The sequence below is a fragment of the Misgurnus anguillicaudatus genome, unplaced genomic scaffold (assembly GCF_027580225.2).
Source record: "Misgurnus anguillicaudatus unplaced genomic scaffold, ASM2758022v2 HiC_scaffold_34, whole genome shotgun sequence".
Classification (NCBI taxonomy): domain Eukaryota; kingdom Metazoa; phylum Chordata; class Actinopteri; order Cypriniformes; family Cobitidae; genus Misgurnus; species Misgurnus anguillicaudatus.
Genome location: NW_027395284.1, coordinates 3,687,621 through 3,709,685, shown reverse-complemented (window position 1 = coordinate 3,709,685; position 22,065 = coordinate 3,687,621). Strand labels below are relative to the sequence as shown.

The following is a 22,065-nucleotide window of genomic DNA, read 5'->3' as shown; positions in this document are numbered from 1 at the left end:
TCAGCTGTTAAGCCGAGCTTTCAATGTTGTCGTGAAAAGGTTGGTTGTTTTTAGTCACATGACCTGCAATCGCTTGCGGGTTCCAGCACTCTGTCTGTAAATTATGCCGGAAAAATCGGCAAACACGGCAGCCATGTATCGGCCGATGCCGATACACATAAAACTCGCAAATATCGGCCCGATATATCGGCCGGCCGATATATCGGTCTATCACTACTTTTTTTTCTTTCACAAGCAGCAGAAACAACAAAACAAGAAGAAACAAAGAAACAAAAACACTTTTGAGAACTAAACCTAAAAAATAGCAAATGTGGTCCTGCCTGGGAACCCCCGGCTACTGCAGTTCAGCTTATTCAATTTTGAGATTTAGCGCATCAAAGTAGTTATGACGAAAAAACGACAAATTACATATAATTTGTTATTCGTACTGTAAATGATAAAAATTTAGTCACCGAAATTTAAAGAAACGGCTTGCCTGTTTTGTAGCTTAACTTTTCACAAGATAACCACCCTGTTTTAAATACATTTTAACACTTATACCTTTTGATGAATTCTTAAATATGATATGGAGAGCATCTGGCACATTTGGCTCTATTGCATGTGCCAGCACGCAACAGCGCAACATTGTTACAACAAAAAGCAATCCAGAATTTACAGACTTAAACCAGATCAGAATTTACCTTTATAATAAATTTAAAAATGAAATAAAATAAGGTCAGAAGTAACAAGGTGCAGAACAAGTGTGTGCAAGATGCCTGAAGTGCAGGGAAACAAAACACAAGCCAGAAGATAGCTAAATGAGATAATCCAGAGAGATATGAATACAAATAAAAATAACTGAATATTCATAATATCTATGAGTAAAATAAAAATAAATAAATTATTAAAATAACGAAAGTATAGCCAGAATTGCCATTTATTAACGCACTTTTAAAAAAAATTATTCAAAGCTACTTTTTCACATATTATTTGGATAGTATTATCATATATGATAATAGGCTGTATATAAATATACTGGGACAAAGCTGTTATATGTGAAATCAGATTATTTTGCACAAAATTGAATGATCTTCATTTCATAACGCATCTGCGATGATTCGACTGTTGGATTGGTAGTCAAATCAGGCTTCTCCTATCGAATCTTTGACTATTTGGAGTCACCCCTAATATAAACCACTACATTATTAAACTTTCTTTTATAGGGCACAAATAATGCAATTTTTTTAGAAGATGTAATATAAGTCTCAAGTGTGCCTAGAATGTGTGTCTGAAGTTTTAGCTCAATATACCCCACAGATCATTTGTTATAACATGTCCAAAATGCCCCTATTTGGATGGGAGCAAAAAGTGTTGTTTTCATGTCTGTACCTTTAAATGCAAATGAGCTACTGCCCTCGCACCCTTACCAACAGACAGCAGGCGCTTTCAGTTGAAAATACAGTCTGAGACAATAGTATATTTAACAGCATTAGCGCTACAATGTGCTAACAAACACATTTAAAAAAAGCTTTTGGGTAAAATTAACCACTTAGTCGGTGGGCGGGGCTTCATCAGTCTGACATCACATTTACACGAGAATAAAAACAGACACCGCTTTGGTTTAATGGGGATTAAAAAAAGAAGTGGAAGGTGATTTTTTTCATTGTATGGTTTGTTCACACACTGCCAGTGCCACCACACATTTGTATCCAAACACCTTGTAAAAGTGGATTTTGCATAATATCTGCCCTCTGCCTACACATCTGCATAACCTAAAACGACTTGTGCTGTTTTTGCGGCTTAATTTTAATAAAACATAGCTGACTAAAACATACAGGTGTATATTGATCACTCATTAATGTCCCTTTTGTGGCCACTATGCTTCATGTAATTAACATGTTCTTGACATACCTCTGATGAACACAATCAATCTATACAGTAATAACATCAGACTTTTTTTTTATCAGACATTTTTTTTGCACAGTCACGCAAGCATGAACTAAAGATCGTACTCAAGTAATGTTCAGTGTTGTCTGCTTTGTAAGCTTGAATGAACCTGCATTAAAACGGAGAATAAACAAGTGCCTCTTTTTGAACTTTATGGAGGACGAAAAATTACTTAAGTGTATATAAATAAATAAATTAATTAATAAACACATAAATGTAGATATACGTAAATAAATACATAAATACGTAAATAAATAAATAAATAAATAAATGTAGATATACAGAAATAAATGTATAAATAAACAAATAAATAAATGCAGAAATAAATAAGTAATTAATTAAATGAATGAATAAATAAATGTAGAACTGCATAAATAAATGTAGAAATCAATGAAATTGTGCAAAATGATATTTATTAATTTATGTTTGCATTTATTTATTTATACATTTATTTATTTATTTAATTACTTATTTATTTCTGCATTTATTTATTTATTTATTTATTTCTGCATTTATTTATTTATACATATATTTATGTATATCTAAATTTATTTACGTATTTATTTACATATTTATGTATTTATTTACGTATATCTACATTTATTTATTTACGTATTTATAATTTTTGTTCTCCATAGACTTTGCCTTTTTTAGAGCAGTGGTTCTCAAACTTTTCAGTGTGCGGCCCCCCTTGTGTATGGTGCATACCTTTGCGGCCCCCCAAAGAAAATTTATGAAAATTTTTTTTCTCAAACTTAACATTTTAATTAAACAAAACATTAAATTATAAAAAGTAATGCTGTTGGTTAGTAGCCTTATTTTTTTATTGAATTACACAAAATTCATGATAAATTAATGTATTTTATAAAAGTCATAAAACTGGGGCCCGGCCCCCAGTTTGAGAACCACTGTTTTAGAGTATTTTTATAGCTTTTACTTCTACTTTTTGGTAACAATTTTCTCAGTATTTCTGTTTAATACTATTACAATAAATCTCAGAGAAAAAGCTGGACAAAATGAAGCATAACTAAAACTTATTGGAGTCTTCAGAGCAATAAAAGGCATCTCGTGTTATTTTTTTTGGATATGTATCCGAAACATTTTAAAAGATTCTCCCCAGTGATAAATCAAAAACATTAGAATAGAGAGACAGCTCCAACATATTGTGAAATTGTAAAAAAAAATTAAAGAGCCTAAATTTGTTTTTGTTACGGGGGTAAGAATGACCTTTTATCTTTCCAACCAGGTCAAAGGAGAAGTGGTCACCAATTTTTAATTAAAACGTCTCTCTCTATTTCTCTCTCTCTCTCTCTCTCTTTCTCTCTCTCTCTCGCACACACACAGGTGAAAAGTGAGTATGAACAGCTGCAGGAGGCTCTGTACACAGTGACAGTGGAGAGAGATTGCGCTCTGTTGGAGAGAACTGAGCTCCAAGGCAAACTGGAGAACCTAGAGCAGGTGCTGAAGGTAAGAACCTGCCACACTTCTCCATATGACAATGGTTAGGAATATAAACATTTAGTTATTAGATTCAATCTAGACTTTTTATAAGTAGGTTGGGTCCAATAATCAATGTTTGATGTGGTCAGCAGTGCTTTAATCCACTGTGTGTTGACATCCTGGAGTAATTGTTGTGAATACCATCAGGTGTTAGATTATGGCCTCCCCTCTCTTTTGCATTTTCCCTTGACTTCTATTTACTCCCGTGCTCTCTTATATGGTATCACAGGATTGTGTTTTACCTTTTAGAGCTTCGTGGATCTGTGATCGGCTAGGAGTCCCGGAGCGCCCCATCCCTCCCCTAACACTTGCCCCTCTCCTGCCCCCCCTTCTCTCTCCCTGACTCCTTCCATATATTTCATTCATCAGGTATCTCTAAAGACTTTACAGAAGCCAGCACTAACTGGATGTGGTTGAATACTAACAGTGGATGCTGTCTTGAGATCTGAATGATCGCCCGGCTAAGGCACTGCGTTTGGAATGAGTTTGTGCATGGCACAAGAGTTATGCACAATTACCACCCCTATACCCACAATAAACTAACCTGATTAGTTCTTTTTTGGATTGAGATATACAAAACCCATAGGCTGTAAATTTTGTTTTAAAAAATCCTTTTTTTTCATTTGAGTTGGGCTGGTGTGCCAGTTTTTCTGAATGTACAACGTGTGAAATATGTTAAAAGAGAGTATCTAATATCTTCAGCCGTCACATCCCAGCATGCAATTTTGTGTTTAAAAGACGTCCAATAGCCCAGCCAATATTTTACGAGTTGGCTAATTTGTATGTATTCATACAAAGTTTATTGTGCAAAAGCGTAAGATTATCATAAAAAACAAAAATAAAACCCAACGTGACAGGGCCAAAGCAAAACGTACAAAAATGTACAAATGTGGTCGTACGAATTAGCCACCTCGTAAAATGTATACGAATTGCCATGAGATAACGTTAAATAGCCAGCCGAACACAGCTCAGATGTCTATGACATCTAAACGTCTATGGCTGTCAGTAAAAATTTGCTAGACGTCTATATATTGCGCAAAAAAATGAAATGAACAAAATGAATGAATTAACCAAACACCATGTAATCACTGTTTACTTTGCTTACACATCTCTGAAGTTATTTTGGCTAAAAGAGCATGTAGTCAAATTTAAGTTTATTTTGGCTAGAAGTGGGTTCCTCATAGTCGGACCATATTGGGTCTATAGTTAACCTAGATATTGAAATGACGACTATTGCTTGCTGGGATTTAATTGTTTCAGAATTTCAACATTTGTATTCCACCCCATTTACTTGGGGTCATGACATATTATATTTGTAAAGTTTTTATGCAGTTACTTTCATTTAATGTATAAAAAATGTAAGAGCAACCCACTTATTACATGGCTTACTACATAAACTAAAATGAAACCGATTATTTAATCTATTTTAATCTTTTGTCTTGACCAATATAAGATAAAGAAAGTGATAAAAATCAATTTGTTACCTGGTACAAGGCCGGTTATATACAGTGGATATAAAAAGTCTACACACCCCTGTTTAAATTGCATGTTTTTGTGATTTATAAAATGAAACCAAGATGAATCATTTTGGAACCTGTTCCAACTTAATTCCCTACTTCAAACCGATATATTAAAGTAATTAACATTAAGAATAATTTTGTGGTGAAAAAATGGCAAGTAAAGTTGTACAATAACCAAGTTGCATAAGTGTGCACACCCTTTTACAATAGTGATTGTGGCAGTGTTCAAAAGCAACCAATCACATTTAGACTTAAGTTAAATATGAAGTAGTACATACCTCTCATCAATTAAAATTACTTTTTAACTATTAATAAAGTGTGCCTGGTCCTAAAGGATTTTTTCTGAGTATCATCACACTGAAAAAGCCATTGTCTTTGTAGAGCTTACTCAGCAGGTACATGATCCCATTGTTGAAAAATATCAATCAACAGAGGGTTAAAAACATTTCCAAGACACTGAATATACCATGGAATACTGTAAAAACAATAATCCACAAGTGGAGAAAATATGGCACAACATTGACATTACTAAGACCAGGCATCCACCAAAAATTTATGAGAAAACCAGGGAAAAAAATGGTAAGGAAGGCTGCCGAGAGGCCTACAGCAACATTAAAAGAATTGTAACAATATCTGGCAAGTACTTTTTGCTCCCTACATGTGACAAAAATCTCCTGAATTCTTCATGTTTGGGCTATTAGCATTTTTAATCAAAGATATCATTAAGTCCATCTAAAGTTTGTAAAAACAAATATTTCTATATCCCAAATCCATGTGGAATAATGTACTATAGTCAATTGAGACCAAAGTTGAACTTGGGCCGTTATACCAAAATATATATTTGGTGCAATAAAACCCACATCACATCACCAAATGAACACCATGCCCAGAGTAAAGCATGAAGGTGACAGCATCATACTTTGTGGCTGCTTTTCTTCAGCTGGAACTGGGGTTTTAATCAGGGTGTATGGAATAATGAATAGCTCCAAATACCCGTCAATTTTGGCCCAAAACCTAAAGGCTTCTGCCAAAACACTTAAAATGAAGAGAAATTTCACATCACAGCATGACAATGACAGAAAGCACACATCTAATCAACAAAGGAATTACTTCACCAAATCAATATCAAGGTTTTAGAATGGCCCAGCAAGAGTCCGGATCTAAATCCCATCCAAAATCTATGGGGTTATCTGAAGAGGGCTGTGCACAGGAGACACCCAACCAATTTGACAGATTTAAAATGCTTTTGAAAGGAGAAATGGCAAAATATTGCAAATTCAAAAGTGTGAAATTGATTGACACATTCCCATTAAGATTGAATGCTGTGATAAAATCTAAAGGTGCTTAAACTAAGTTTTAGTTTAAGGGTGTGCACACTTATGCAACCTGGTTATTGTACAACTTTACTTGCCATTTTTTCACCACCAAAGTTTTCTTATTGTTATTAGCTTTAATATATAGGTTGGAAGTACGGAATTAATTTGGAACAGGTTCCAAAATTATTCATCTTGTTTTCATTTTTTAAATCACAAAAACCTGCAATTTTAACAGGGGTGTGTAGACTTTTTATATCCACTGTAGCTATGCAGCATCTGACCAATCAGAATCACGTGTGCTAAGTTACAATAGATTATAATCTTTAAAAAAAACTTTAAAGAAGCACATCAGATTATTTAATGCTTCGTTCCATATCTGTTTCATCACTTGATGATAACAACCATAACATATTTCACACACGGTACAGTAAATTTTTCCTCTGAAGGTTAAATGAGTCTAACCTTCTTCTGCCCTGCATTCCCTCTTCATGGCAGCATGGAAAATCCCTTCTTACCCTCGTTTTCCCTTTAACCTCACCTTTCACAAATGGAAAGAATTGGAGATTTTGTCATTTGTTAACAGGTCAGGGGATCTTCTGGGTTGTAATCGGCACTGATTGAACATGCTGTGTTGTTTGCACACCTTTTCATGTATAGAGCCATCACCTTAAACCCTTTATTGATTATGCGAAGCTGCGTGGCTGTGCTCAGTCTGGCTGATCCATGTGATGCATTGCTTGTGTTTTTGCTTTACCTGAAGGGAAGGCTGATTGATGACAATTTCGTATTTTTCTGAATTCTTAAAATTTATTTCAACAGATAAGTATAATTCCGACCCATAGTTTTTCAGATAATAATACATAATAGATAGATATTTGTTGAATACAACAGTTTAAACTTAGCCTGCGATAGTTTTAAAATTAGACCGCTCATCTGGCTTGAGGAGACCAGCTTTAACCTTCATACCGCCTTAAAGTATTTTATCAGCATGTCCCAGATATAAATCCTAGGGTTTAGATCAGACAGTAGTGGAAGGAAAGAGATCAAAATGATAATGATCTCTTAACATCTGAAAGACTCCAAAAGTCAAAAGTTATAGATCTAGTGTAGGACTTTTATTTTGCTTTTATTTTATAGCAGCTAAATGCATTGCTGTGAGGCCCTTAAGAGCCTTTAATAATGATCGATCATTGCTCTCATTCTCTCTGTTCATCATTGCTGAGTGTTGTCTCACCTCACAGTCTCTCTGTCTCTGTCTCTCTCTCTCTCTCTCTCTCTCTCTCTCTCTCTCCCTCTCTCTCTTTCTCCAGCATATGCGAGAGGCTGCAGAGAGGAGGCAGCAGCTAGAATTAGAGCATGAACAAGCCCTGGCCGTCCTCAGTGCCAAGCAGCAGGAGATTGACCTTCTGCAGAAGGTGAGAAGTCAGGATCCCTAATCACACCAGCGCCTGGGATCATCTTATACGTAGACCTAAGTTTACAATGAATCTTAAAGCCCTTTCACACAGTCTGTTGATCCCAGAAATTGCCACAAAATGCCAGAGTCCTTTCGGTGTAAAAATGCAAAAACATTCTGTTAGGGATTCTGGGATTGCTCCCATAAATGGGAACTACAGTAGTAACATTTCTGGAAGGCATCTTGTGTGAACAAAAAGCAGGAACAATGCCATAAGGAGTGTATCATAGTAAGGATATGTCGTCACAATAACATTAATGCTCAGCTCTTTGACACAGGGGTTTTAAATCCAGATTAACGTTCGCAATGAAAAATGTCTGCAAATAGAGAACCAGAGATCGGGGAGCACGTCACTATCTGTGCTGAAACTGAGATAATTTCTCTGCATTATAGAACATTTAAATATTTGTCACCCTGGACCATAAAACCAGTCATAAGTCACAAAGGTATATTTGTAGAAAAAGCCAAAAATACGTTGTGTGGGTCAAAATGATATATATTATAAAATGGTATATTTTATGCCAAAAATCATTAGTATTTTATAAAGATCATGTTCCATGAAGAGATTTTGTAATTGTATTTTGTACCGAAAATACACTCACTTAAAGGATTATTAGGAAAACCTGTTCAATTTCTCATTAATTCAATTATCTAATCAACCAATCACATGGCAGTTGCTTCAATGCATTTATGGATGTGGTCCTGGTCAAGACAATCTCCTGAACTCCAAACTGAATGTCAGAATGGGAAAGAAAGGTGATTTAAGCCGTTTTGAGCATGGCTGTTGGTGCCAGATTGTCCAGTCTGAGTATTTTACAATTCGCTCAGTTACTGGGATTTTCACACACAACCATTTCTACGGCTTACAAAGAATGGTGTGAAAAGGGAAAAACATCCAGTATGCAGCAGTCCTGTGGGCGAAAATGCCTTGTTACAACTGAGGTATACAGCAAAGCATTTGTGAAGCAACAACACGCACACCACTCATCTCCACTACAAATAGGGGAAAAAAGGCTACAATTTGCACGAGCTCACCAGTTGAAGACTGGAAAAATGTTGCCTGGTCTGATGAGTCTCAATTTCTGTTGAGACATTCAGATGGTAGAGTCAGAATTTGGCGTAAACAGAATGAGGACATGGATCCATTATGCCTTGTTACCACTGTGCAGGCTGGTGGTGGTGGTGGTATGTTGTAGGGGATGTTTTCTTGGCACACTTTAGGCCCCTTATTGCTAATTGGGCATCGTTTAAATGCCACAACCAACCTGAGCATTGTTTCTGACCATGTCCATCCCTTTATGACCACCATGTACCCATCCTCTGATGGCTACTTCCAGCAGGATAATGCACATGTCACAAAGCTCGATTAATATCAAATTGGTTTCTTGAACATGACAATGAGTTCACTGTACTAAAATGGCCCCCACAGTCACCAGATCTCAACCCAATAGAGCATCTTTGGGATGTGGTGGAACGGGAGCTTCGTGCCACATTTAAAGGAATGTCCTTTTAATGTTTTTCACCATGTATTTTATGGTAACTTGTATTTTTCTCACTCACAGAAACCATAATTTTAACATAATTTTACCGTAAAAGTACATGTATAATCCAGTTGAATATTATAGAGATTTTCAGCATAAAATATATGATAATTCATCCCTTTTACTTTGAAAAAACGTTTACTTTTTACTTTATTTCACTGTAAAAATTAAATGTAAAACTGTATGTTGTACGTTTTTTAACCGTACTGTATATGTCAAGGGGTTTTAGAGTAAGCCAATTAAAGTCGCAATGAAACGGAAGTAGCTATTGTTTTATTTTACCAGTGGTGACGTATCTCCGAGTGAAACTGACTTCTGAAATGAAATTAGGCATTGCTGGATCAGAATTTTTCCATTGAGATATGACTGGATCATTTGAAGTTGGATCATGTTGCTAATTGTTAATCTTCAGCAATCTTCTCCTGGACCCCGCCCACCTGTCATACCATATGACCGGAAGTAGCCTAAAGAGAGATCATTTTGAGGAGGGGAGGATTTGTGTTTTTGATTAAAGATTATGAGGGCTCATTACTTTTCAAAACCAATTACAGTTTTTCCTTTTAATTTCATGCCGACTTTAACAGGTTTTTACTGTAGCATTTTTACATAGTTTTCAAGACATTTTCCTGTGACTATTATATAACAAAAAGACAAGCTTTATTAAAAATCAACCCCTGGGACCTAAAAGTACCCATTATTAAAAACATAATAATAAAATCATGGTGTCAAATTGATCCTAATGTATAGAGATGGATGTTTAATGAAAAAATATTTCAGCCGTTTAAAGTAGCGAGCTGAAATACACCTTTCATTTCTTATTTAAATAAAGAGGATGAGCAGATCTCATTGCTCAGAATAAATGGCTCTAATGAAACAACAGAGCAGGTGATCGAATTTGACAAAACACTGTCGCCTGGCGAAATGTTTGACTTATTGTCTGCGTTTACTGAATGGACCGCAGCGATTACAGTGGAGAAACACTGGGAAATTACACGTACACACAGGAAAAACTGAAATTAGATTAATGCATGAGTGTTTTGAACCTGATTCATTGTGTTAAAGGTGCAGAGGCTGAATCTCAAACAGATGTTTCTTTATTCATGTGGAACCAAACGCTGTTTTCCGCATCTGCTGTTAGTTTCAGTGAATGACTCTGGAGTACAACGCATCATTCCCTAAAGTATTTAACCAATAGCAAATCCTTTACAACAGATTGATAAAACTTACCCAATGAGAACATTTATAGCTATGACAGACACTATAATCCAAAGCAATTTTCTGCTCTACGATGTGCGGCATTGTTCATTCAGTTCTTCCTCTGTGCACTAAGAGGACTTTGCTAAAAAATCTAAAAAGAGTTTGTCAACAAAGCAGTATTTCTGAATGACCTGAGGCTGGAATTAAGGAGATTTGAAGCGAATGTATTTGATAATACGTATAATACGTGCTGAGCGCATTAATCAATATCATTATCTCAATTTCTGACGGAGGTGGAGTAGAGGCTTTGGCATCTGAGCTCTTAAGATATCTTTTGGTAGCTATTTTGGTCTTTTGGTACAGTATTAATGAATTTAATGTATTTAATATTTTTATGTTATGTTTAGGCTCAAGTTGAGGCTAAGAAGGAACACGAAGGTGCCGTCCATCTGTTAGAGGTGGGTAACTTGAGCATGTTAAAGATGGCATGCATGTGAATGTGAGCAAGCATATTTTAATCAAACTGTACTGTAGCTCGACTGGCTGTTAGTTAACGCACATTCTGCATGCACAAACATATATTATTTGATATAAGACATAGATCTTGCTGGCATACGAGTCTGAACATTGATCATTGAGTTTTTGAATTGGTTAATTTTTTCTCCTCATCCACCAGTCTCCTTTTTTGTCTACCTGTGGTTAATGTAGTCAACTAATGTTAACAAATGGAGCCTTATTGTAGAATGTTATCAGTGCTTTTGTGCTCAACTGTTATTGGTTTGGTTTTCTCATATCTCTTGTCACTACAGTATGTTACTGGTCTTTTTTGTTTGTTTTGTTTGTTTGTTTGCATATGCAGAATCACTTGGACAGCATGCAGGTATTTCCGAGTTCTCCTCTCCTCCCCATGTGGCTCATTTGGGCCGGGTTCCTGTCACCTCGTTTAGCTGTCCTGTCATATTCATTATTGATCTGTTAACATGCAATCAATAGCTTTGATCTATGTCGTCATAGATCAAACTATCAAACCTTCTGAACCTTCATCAGCTTTCATTGTCATTTTACACATATCTGACTAAAGTTGAAATGTTTGTAATTGTTACAAATATATTTGAGAATTAGCCAAGTATTTTTATTAGCCAAAATATCTTATTAGAATATAAAAAATAGATTTTAAACATATAGGGCCCTATTTTAACGATCTTAAACGCAAGTGCGAAGCGCAAATGACTTTGTGGGCGGATCTTGGGTGCTGTTATATTTTCCCGGCGGGAGAAATTACTCTTGCGCAAGGCGCAAATCAATAAGGGGTTGGTCTGAAGTAGGTTCATTATTCAGAGGTGTGGTTTGGGCGTAACGTCAAATAAACCAATCAGAACGCTATCCAACCATCCCTTTAAACGCAAGGGCGCAAGTTCCATGGCGGGTTGCTATTATTATGACGGATTTACCAGGCGCACGCCAGGAGCGGTTCACAGCCGAGGAGACCCACGTTCTTGTAAGAGCAGTCAAAGACAGAGAAGTTGTTTTGTATGGGGATGGGAGAAACCCGCCCAAATCAGCTTCGGTTAAACAGGCGTGAGAGGAAATAGCCACAATTGTCTCATCAGCTGGCATCCCCATCGTTGCGCCAAGCGCTACAATGATGTCAGGAGACAGGGGAATCCCAAGCTTGCCAGCATAAATCGGGCACGCCATGTAACGGGAGGTGGATCTGCCTCTACACATGACCTGACGCCAGCAGAGGACATCGCTGCGTCCACCCTCATCGCTGAAAGGGTTTGGGGGCTTTGAAATCGGACCCAAGAAACGCAAGCAAGGTCCAACCCCAAAGTACACTTACAAATCAAGTTCATATACATTAAGGTTTCTTATGAAAACATTTAAATTATTATTTACATAAAATAAACGTAATACAGCCAATCAACAAACTTATGAAAATATTTTAATCGTTATTTGCATGAGAATTTTTTAACACAGCCACACAATAATCACCACAATGCTCACCACAATGATTTCCCTTATCTCATTCGTTAATATTTTTTATTGTAACAATTTATGATTTGCAAAAATAACTGTTTAGATAAGCAAAGTATGTGCGCGTTGTGCACGCTATACATTATGGTCAAGCATGCGCCCTTAAAATAGCAGAATGAACCACGCGCAATGCGCCACTGACTTTAGACTATTTTTTTTTTGGTCAGTGGCGCAATTGTTTTTTGAAACTGCAAAATAGCATCAGGGATGGTTTGCGCCGGAACACGCCTCCTTTTTTGCGCTGAACCCCCCAGGGAGCGCAAGTTCATTCCCTAGTTTGCCGAGGTGCGTCTGTGGAGGGAAAAACCCGCTGTGCGCTGGTGCAAAATACAAATTATACATGCGTCACTGACAAAGTCAATTGCGCTGGGTGCAAGATAGGGCCCATAATATTTTTGTAAAACTTTACAATAAGGTTGTAAGGTTGTATTTGTTAACATTTGCTAATGCATTAGCTAACATGATCTAACTTAATATACAGCATTTATTATTCTTTGTTCATCTTAATTTTAGCATTCAAATCAAACATTTAAACTGTTAACATTAGTTAATGCACCATGAACTAACATGAATAACTGTATTGCCATTAACTAACATTAACAAGAAATAATAAATGCTGCAAAACTATATTATTTGTTCATGTTAGTTAATGCATCTACTACTGTTTACTAATACAACCTTATTTTTTACCAATAGACCCCTTCAAGGTTTGTAAACATTGAATGACTATCGGGTGCGTGCCCAGCACGGGGTCAAACTGTTCATACCATCCAGGCTTTATAATTTAATCTAACAGGGCTGAAAAATGATGACTTACCTCAAATGAAGTGAGCACTACAAACACAAGCCTCTTTGATCTTTGCATTGTCCGCGTCTGCATGTTAATTGCTTGCAGCAGCAGATGTTGTATTTTTGTTTTGTTTTTGAGATTCTGCATGAATCGCGAAAACTTAAAGGGAAATTCCGCCTTGAAATGATCCTAGGGTTAATAACAAACGTGTACCGAGTTCGACCGTTCACTGGAGTTTGTTTTCATGCTAGTCTAACGTGACCAGTGTTATTGCTAAACGCAAATTAGCATGTTATGGTTGCCTTCGGGGCATCAGTGCATTAAAAACGAAATCGCTATGTCTATACTACTAATAATGCTCAAAATAACCCCACACTTACACTGTAGCACAATGAGGGTCTCTATATGTAAACCGAAGCATTGAGAACTTTGCAAGTGTACAGGCAGTTTATTAAAAATAAACACTTACCGTTCACGTCTGGATCACATATCCATGCGGGCGCCATCTTGGGAAAACTGAACTCTCGCGTGAAAGCACAACACCTGTTCAGGGCAACAACGTTTCACGCGAGAGTTCAGTTTTCCCAAGATGGCGCCCGCATGGATATGTGATCCAGACGTGAACGGTAAGTGTTTATTTTTAATAAACTGCCTGTACACTTGCAAAGTTCTCAATGCTTCGGTTTACATATAGAGACCCTCATTGTGCTACAGTGTAAGTGTGGGGTTATTTTGAGCATTATTAGTAGTATAGACATAGCGATTTCGTTTTTAATGCACTGATGCCCCGAAGGCAACCATAACATGCTAATTTGCGTTTAGCAATAACACTGGTCACGTTAGACTAGCATGAAAACAAACTCCAGTGAACGGTCGAACTCGGTACACGTTTGTTATTAACCCTAGGATCATTTCAAGGCGGAATTTCCCTTTAACGGAAGTCCTGGTGCGATTTTCACAGCCCACGACGTAAGTAGGAATTTTTTTACGATACCGAATAATACGCAACTCAATCTGCTGTAATGGCTTTTCTGACCCCGACATGCGCAGTGGAAACCGCCTCTGGCGTGAACCGTGAAGGGGTCTATAGAAGGTATGCATTGACGTCACTTTTCCACGTGACCACACCGGAACTCGCCCTGTTGAGTGGCAAACGTTCAACAAAATGGCTGGTTTTCATTGCGGCTGCTGCGAAAATGCCAGTAAAACTGACTATTATCAGCTTAAATTGAATTTAGTTGGACTTGATAGCAGAGGTGGACAATACTTAGTTACATTAGTTACATTTTCCAAGCATCTGTGCTTTATTAGGGTGTTCGTCTTGGGAAAAATTTTACTTCACTACATTCTAAAGCATATAATCATACTGTGTATTCTTCAATATTGCATATTACAATTTATTTAATTCCTAATTACATTAAAATTGTGTACTCATGCTAGAGTAAAATTATGTTAATGTACTTAAATATTAAATGTAAAACAAAAACTTGTATGTATTAAATGTAATAGAGGAAAAATTATGATAATATGCTTTGGAATGTTTGTTTTCCAAAGAAAAAAATTGATTAAATACAAATACTTGAAAAATACTTTTAAGTAGAAAGTAAAACCTCTGCTTGATAGTGACACTAGCATCTTGACCTGTGGACTTTGGCATGAACAATCAATTTACTTCTCCTTTCTGAGTTTTTGGCAGTCTGTAAAATGATAGCTCCGAATTCTTTTTAAATCTGTTAGTACAGTCTATCACACACCAGCTTTTTCCCATTTAGACACGTTTTCCTCATGTTTCCGCTGATTTCACACTGTACACAAATGCTGACGCTCTGTCTTTTGCCACTCAGTGGGCGTAACCGCAGCCACTTTCGCCGAAGGTGACGTCATGTGCATACCCTCTATATTTTTATGTACATGCACTTTTTTTCAGATAATGAATAGTAGTAATAATATAGAACAAAAACATTTTCCTAATCAATATTTCTGTATATTTTCACGTAAATATAATAATTAAAATTACGGCCTTTAAGCAAGAATAAATTTTACTTTAGAAGTAAAATTGCAAGACAATAATGTTTTTTAATATTGCACATAAAGTCTTTTTTAGATGCTTTATGTAATAACATTTAATGAGGAATATAAAACTATTTGCTAGGCGGTGAGAAAAATTAATTTATTTTGTTTTGAGGATTAAACAAAGAGCAACAATAAATAAAACATTTCTTGTTTCCACCATGGTTTTATCTTCAGTTTTTGTTTTCAAACAGACTCTTATCCTCTCGTACTTCAGTTTTTCTGATAAAACATAAGCTGAACCCATGAGATAAATGAAGACTAATATGCCCTCGGTAGTGATCATGAAACATTACACATAAAACAAAATTTATTTTTGTTCCTTTGCTGTTTTCATTCAGATGTAAGAGTTTCTCATTCACTTACTGATCCTTACTGCATCTCTGTTCTGATGCATGAGTGCTGCCTTGTGTGGTTCCTGTTAGCATTTTACGGATATGTGCGTTTGCAAAAATCATCAGACGAATTAAGTGACTGATGGATTGCATAACATGACGCCCACCTTTAATTTCTTGCCCAAAAAGTCCTGTTTACAGGGTTCCCACTGGTCCTTGAAATCCTTAAAAGTTTGAATCTGGGGGAAAAAATTTAAGGCCATTGGAAGTTTTTGAAAATATACATATATAGATACAGGTCATTGAAAGTGCTTGAATCTATTTTATGCAAGAAGTTTTCTGGAAAAAATCCATATTATTCCCTGTGTAGTGGAGGATAATATCATAAAAATTCTAGACTTTTTAAGCACACGTGCTAAACTGTTCGCTTTAAATGCTTATATCTTCTGTATGCGAATGTTGATTCATACCAAAATGCTTTTTTGCATAGTTGTGTTTGACACATGAAGACGTCTCGGGTTACCTATGTAACTGTTGTTCCCTGAGAAGGGAACGAGACACTATGTCTCCCTTGCCATACTTTCTGCGTCCCTGTAACGCCGTCTTTGGCAATATTATAGATAGTGATATACTTCCTGGCTCCCGCGTCACCCTGTCTTTGTCGTTAAGCATCACCATTGGTTGAATTTGATATACACATTCAGATGCACTTACCCCTGGAGGCGTCCCCAAAGTGTCACCGCAGCGACGCAGCACGAGTTCCCTTGAAAGGGAACTGTAACAATGTATATTAAAAGGTAACACGATGTAACCTTGCTCTCACTTGAAATGTGTCCCCACATTTAGTCCTTGAATTTTAGGGTATTGGACCTGGAAAGTCCTTGAAAGGTCCTTGAATTTGAAGTTTAATAAGGTGTGGGAACCCTGTGTTTAGTGACTTTATCAATGCATAAACATAATATACAAGATATCATTTGAAGTGATATTTTTCATATTAGCTATGCAAACTCACATGATCCTCAAAAGCAGTATTGATGTAAAACGCTGTTCATGTGAGTTTCATCAAGTCATCAGGCCTTAATGTCTTTTAATGTTATTTTGGCATGTGTTGTAAACTCTTCCATGTAGTCTAACTTCCCATAACTATCATCATGAGCAGAAAACGTTTTATTGTTCAATGATAGCTGAACATAGATTGACTTCTGTGTTTGTTTGATTCTGTTATGTGTCAAGCTGAGAAGTTTCCTTCGCACTAAGAGCACAATGCAGTTTTTGGTAGGAGAAACCTCTATTCAGATGTAGTATTGTAGATTGCCGTCATTGTCCTGTGCTTACCAGCCACAGTAAATGTTGCTAGAGGTGATAGACTTCATTCATTAGCTTTTATCAGTTAGGTGTCTTCATTTAATGTGTATGTTTGATAGAAGCTGTTACCAGTTTTCAAATGCTCATTGTTGCTACTAGAATCTTAGTGTTTTTATTAGAAAACAGCCCGAGTACACTGTATTTGTCTTAATACCAACTTTCTTTCCTTCTTTCTGCTCTTTCTTTTTTTCTTTCTTTCTTTCTTACTAGGCTAAAGTGAGAGAATTGGAGGAAAAATGCCGGTCACAAAGTGAGCAGTTTAATCTGCTGTCAAAAGAGTTGGAGAAGTTCAGGTTGCAGGCTGGGAAGTTAGACATCCTAAGCAGCAGTCAGCTGGCAGGGAGCGACTCGACTGGCTCCCCCACCAAACCCCTCTCCCTCTCTCAGCTCCTCAACGGCCTCACTGCCCCCACAGGGAAAGGTACATATGCTGATGATAGCACTGTTTTACATTTTTTACACTTTTTAGTGTGTCCTAGAATGTGTCTGGAAACCTACACTTTTAAATTGCATTAGAAAAAAATATAAAATGTAAGTTTTAGTGCTGTCAAATGATTAATCGCATACAAAATAAAAGTTTACACATTACCACCTTGGGTGTGCATTATTTTCTTATAATTCAACGGCAAGTCGTCAATATATAAATATATATGTAAGGAATAATTGACGACGGGCCATTGAATTATAAGAAAATAATGCACACCCAAGGTGCAATGCGGCACGACGCGAAGCGCCTATTTTTAAGACATTTGACAAGTTAGGTGTGCAGTTATCTAAAAAATAATCCATACCCACTGAACATTTCTCAGCCAATCAGAACACAGCATTCAACAGACCCGTGGTATAAATATATATAATACAGTACTGTGCAAAAGTCTTAGGCCACCATGCTACTATTAGATTTGTTGTTTTTGCAATTGTATAGTGATCATATATAATTATTTCTCAGTCTCTTTATTAGAATAAAACCAGAAAATACAGGAAATGTGTATGTAAGGAATAATTGACGACGGGCAATTGAATTATACAAAAATAATGCACACCCAAGGTGCAATGCGGCACAACGCGAAGCCGTTACACCGCGGGTGTGCATTATTTTCAAATAATTCAAAGGACCGGAGTCAATTATTCCGCTTATACCACGGTTACCACAAACATTGGTCTGGTGCCTATTTTTAAGACATTTGACAAGTTAGGTGTGCGGTTATCAGAAATTAAAGCATACCCACGGAACACAGCATTCAACAGGCCCGTGGTATAAGTAGTATTCAAAACTGTATAAAAATGTAAACTGATGTGTCAAGTTTTTAGGGTAAACTCCCATTCCACTTGAGCAATAGCAGGCAACTGCAGGATCTCTTTAACCTAAATGAAATTAAATCCTGATTTCTTATTTACTTCAGGACTTCAGTCTCCTCAAAAAAGCTCAAGATGTGTTTCGTGCCAAGAGAGGCCACATTAAATACTGACTGATCTCTGAAGAAGACATTTAGTCCTGAAAATTGTTTTAATTTTGTGTACATATTTCCTGTATTTTTGTTTGTATATTAAAAAAGAGTGAAAATAAATATGGATGGACATTAAAACTTTGATAAAAACAACAAAGCTGGTGATGGTGGCCTAAGACTTTTGCACAGTAGGCCTACTATATATATATATATATATAGAAATCTCGTTTTTTGGTTGTGCATTCCAATTAATTTTAATGCAACTGCAGTTGGTTTGTTTTGATTTAAACCTTCATAACTTAAAAAATACAAAGTAGCACCATAAAACAAAATAATAACATGATAACATAATAATAAACATGTTTTGACAAAAATGTAAAAAAATTGATTTATCTCGTTTTGCAACGAAACTCTTCATATATACACACTCACCGACCATTTTATTAGGTACACCTTACTAATACTGGGTTGGACCTGTTAGAACTGCCTTAATCCTTCGTGGCACAGATTCAACAAGGTACTGGAAACATTCCTCAAAGATTTTGGTCCATAATGACATGATAACATCACGCAGTTGCTGCAGATTTGTCAGCTGCACATCCAGGGTACGAAGCTCCCGTTCCACTACATCCCAAAGATGCTCCATTGAGTTGAGATCTGGTGTCTGTGGAGGCCACATAGTACAGTGAACTCATTGTCATGTTCAAGAAACCAGTCTGAGATGATTTGCGCTTTATGGCATGGTGCGTTATCCTGCTGGAAGTAGCCATCAGAGGATGGGTACACTGTGGTCATAAAGGGATGAACATGGTCAGAAACAATACACGATGCTCAATTGGTACTAATGGGCCCAAAGTGTGCCAAGAAAATATCCCCCACACCATTACACCACCACCACCAGCCTGAACTGTTGATACAAGGCAGGATGGATCCATGCTTTCATGTTGTTGAAGCCAAATTCTAACTCTACCATCTGAATGTCGCAGCAGAAATCAAGACTCATCAGACCAGGCAACATTTTTCCAATCTTCTATTGTCCAATTTTGTTGAGCCTGTGTGAATTGTAGCCTTAGTTTCCTGTTCTTAGCTGTGAGGAGTGGCACCCAGTGTGGTCTTCTGCTGCTGTAGCCCATCCGCCTTAATGTTCGACGTGTTGTGCGTTCAGAGATGCTCTTCTGTATATCTCGGTTGTAACGAATGGTTATATGAGTTACTGTTGCCTTTCTATCAGCTCGAACCAGGCTGGCCATTCTTCTCTGACCTCTGGCATCAACAAGGCATTTGCACCCACAGAACTGCCAATCACTGGATATTTTCTCTTTTTCGGACCATTCTCTGTAAACCCTTGAGATGGTTGTGTGTGAAAATCCCAGTAGATCAGCAGTTTCTGAAATACTCAGACCAGCCCGTCTGGCACCAACAACCATGCCACTTTCAAAGTCACTTAAATCACCTTACTTCCCCATTCTGACGCTCGGTTTGAACGTCTTGACCATGTCTACATGCCTAAATGCATTGAGTTGCTGCCATGTGATTGGCTGATTAGAAATTTGCATTAACGTGCAGTTGGACAGGTGTACCTAATAAAGTGGCCGATGAGTGTATATACACACACATGTAAATATAGATATTGTTATACACACATATATTATGCAAACACAAACCTTTTTGTATTTGATTAAGCGATTGAAATTTTGAAATTCTTTCATCAAAAGGTTTTGACAATAGGTATAGAGACAGAGCGCATTTATTATAATTTAAAACCACGCCTACTGGGGGGGGGATCAATCCAACCGTCTCTATTGACTTTGTATTGAGAGAGGCTGCCTCCTTGTCATTTTTGGCTTATAACAAAAAAACAGAACAATGCATAAAAAACGCTGTCTGACAGGGTATACAGCTAACAGAAATAAGTTTTATAAGCTACCGAGCCGTAAAACCCAGCCTTTAAGGAGACAAAAGTGGATCGCCGATTACGTTTCCCTCCAGTGGGCATAGTTCTTATAATAGTAGTACTAAGAAAAGTTGCCTGTATCCACTAATGCTTGTTTTTTGGGGGTTGACTGCTTATAAAAACACTTATTTCTGGGTTTTTTGGCTTGTTAGCTGTACATCTTGTCACACAGCAGCTTTTAGGCATTATTCTTTTTTTTATAAGCCGAAATGACAAGGAGGCAGCCTCACGCAATACAAAGTCAATGGAGACGGTTGGATTGTTTCCCCTGGTGGGCGTGGTTTTCAGATCATGACGCGTTGTGCTCTGTCTCTATAATGTTTCAAATGAAGAACGAAAAAGTGTTTGGTATCACTTTACTTCTATGGTACCTTTTGGAAATCGAAAATCAAAAACTATAATGCAACGTTTCCTAATCCTTTACATTTTTCTCTTGATGTGCTGAGGTGACGGAAGATTGGGTGTATACTGTAAAACAACATTCAGTTATTTTTCTGTGTGTGTGAAGGTAATGAGGATCCTATGAGTAAGATCTCAGAGCTCATTCAGCCTCTGCAGATGAGTGAGGGGGAGAAGGTAGAGCTCCTTTCTGTCAAACCCACTTTCCTCTCTCGCAGCACACCCTCAAGCCCACGTCGGACTTTTCTCTCAGAGGTGCGGCCTGTCATCGCCTCTGCTGTGAGTACCTAAAATTAATCTTTTTTTTTTATTAAAGTTAAGTATTTATTAGTTTTTTGTCTGTAATATTCAGTTTAAATCTTAAAGCCTGTGAGTGAAATGTGTGAAGAGCTGAATAGAATGAGGTTGATTTTCAATTTCTAATGGACGGTAAAGGTCCCATTTTTTCTGTGTTTTTGAAGCTTTGATTGTTGTTTACAGTCCGCAATATAACTTGTGTTCATGTTTCACGTGTTAAAAAAAATGCAGTATTTTTCTCACAATTTACTTATCTGTATAGTGCTGTTTTCACTGTCCTAATAACGGGCTGATGTCTTCCTTTTTCTATGAAGTCCCTCCTTCAGAAATATGTAACGAGTTTTGATTGTGTAGTTTATTTTGTGTGTTGTCATTCAACAGCAGCTTAGCTTAGCCAGAGCCGTTTGAGCCAAAGTTGGCGACTGAAGTATTCCTGTGGGCGGAGTTCAGTCAAAAACTCTTTTTTTTTTGACCTCATACAATCGGGAAGTAGAGGGCTGTAGTAAAAAATCGGCCGTTTGCTGTTTGATAGGAGACTTCTGTTAAAGAAAATATATCGCCTGGCAGTGAACTTTATTAGTTTTGCCGGTATTATTTATGCTCTAACAGCAACATTACACACTAACTAAAGTTTTAAAAATGGGATCAGGAAGAATGTGACCTTTAAAAGTTGATTCTGCACCGCAGATGCATATGACTTTGTTTCTTCTGTTAAATATAAACTAATAATTTTATATTAAAATGTGAAATGGTATCTTCTTATATTGAAGTCAACATAGTAAAGCTCCGAAACGCACAAATATCCATCATTAAAATAATCCAAATGCCTCCTGTGAGTTAATACATGTCTTATGAAATAAAAAAATAAAAATGATACGTGGTACAGTAGAAAGCAATTAAAACTTTAAGCTTTT

The 22,065-nt window shown here is 36.8% G+C and overlaps 1 protein-coding gene across 10 annotated transcripts in view; it reads left to right on the top strand.

Annotated features, from left to right (window-relative positions):
* The window catches only part of LOC141349061 (RIMS-binding protein 2-like), a 49,178-nt gene that overhangs the window by 5,629 nt on the left and 21,484 nt on the right, over positions 1–22,065 (top strand). For 3 of the 10 annotated variants that reach the window (XM_073866003.1, XM_073866008.1, XM_073866000.1), the window contains 7 exons: positions 3,271–3,393; positions 7,573–7,677; positions 10,864–10,914; positions 11,316–11,336; positions 16,922–16,963; positions 17,264–17,474; positions 20,964–21,133. In XM_073866003.1, coding sequence (XP_073722104.1) covers positions 7,576–7,677; positions 10,864–10,914; positions 11,316–11,336; positions 16,922–16,963; positions 17,264–17,474; positions 20,964–21,133 — 597 coding nt within the window. In that variant the 5' untranslated portion in view covers positions 3,271–3,393; positions 7,573–7,575. Of the gene's footprint in view, positions 1–3,270; positions 3,394–3,675; positions 3,796–7,572; positions 7,678–10,863; positions 10,915–11,315; positions 11,337–16,921; positions 16,964–17,263; positions 17,475–20,963; positions 21,134–22,065 lie in introns of those variants that run through there. The other 7 variants (XM_073866005.1, XM_073866002.1, XM_073866007.1 and 4 more) reach the window with 4 other exon arrangements.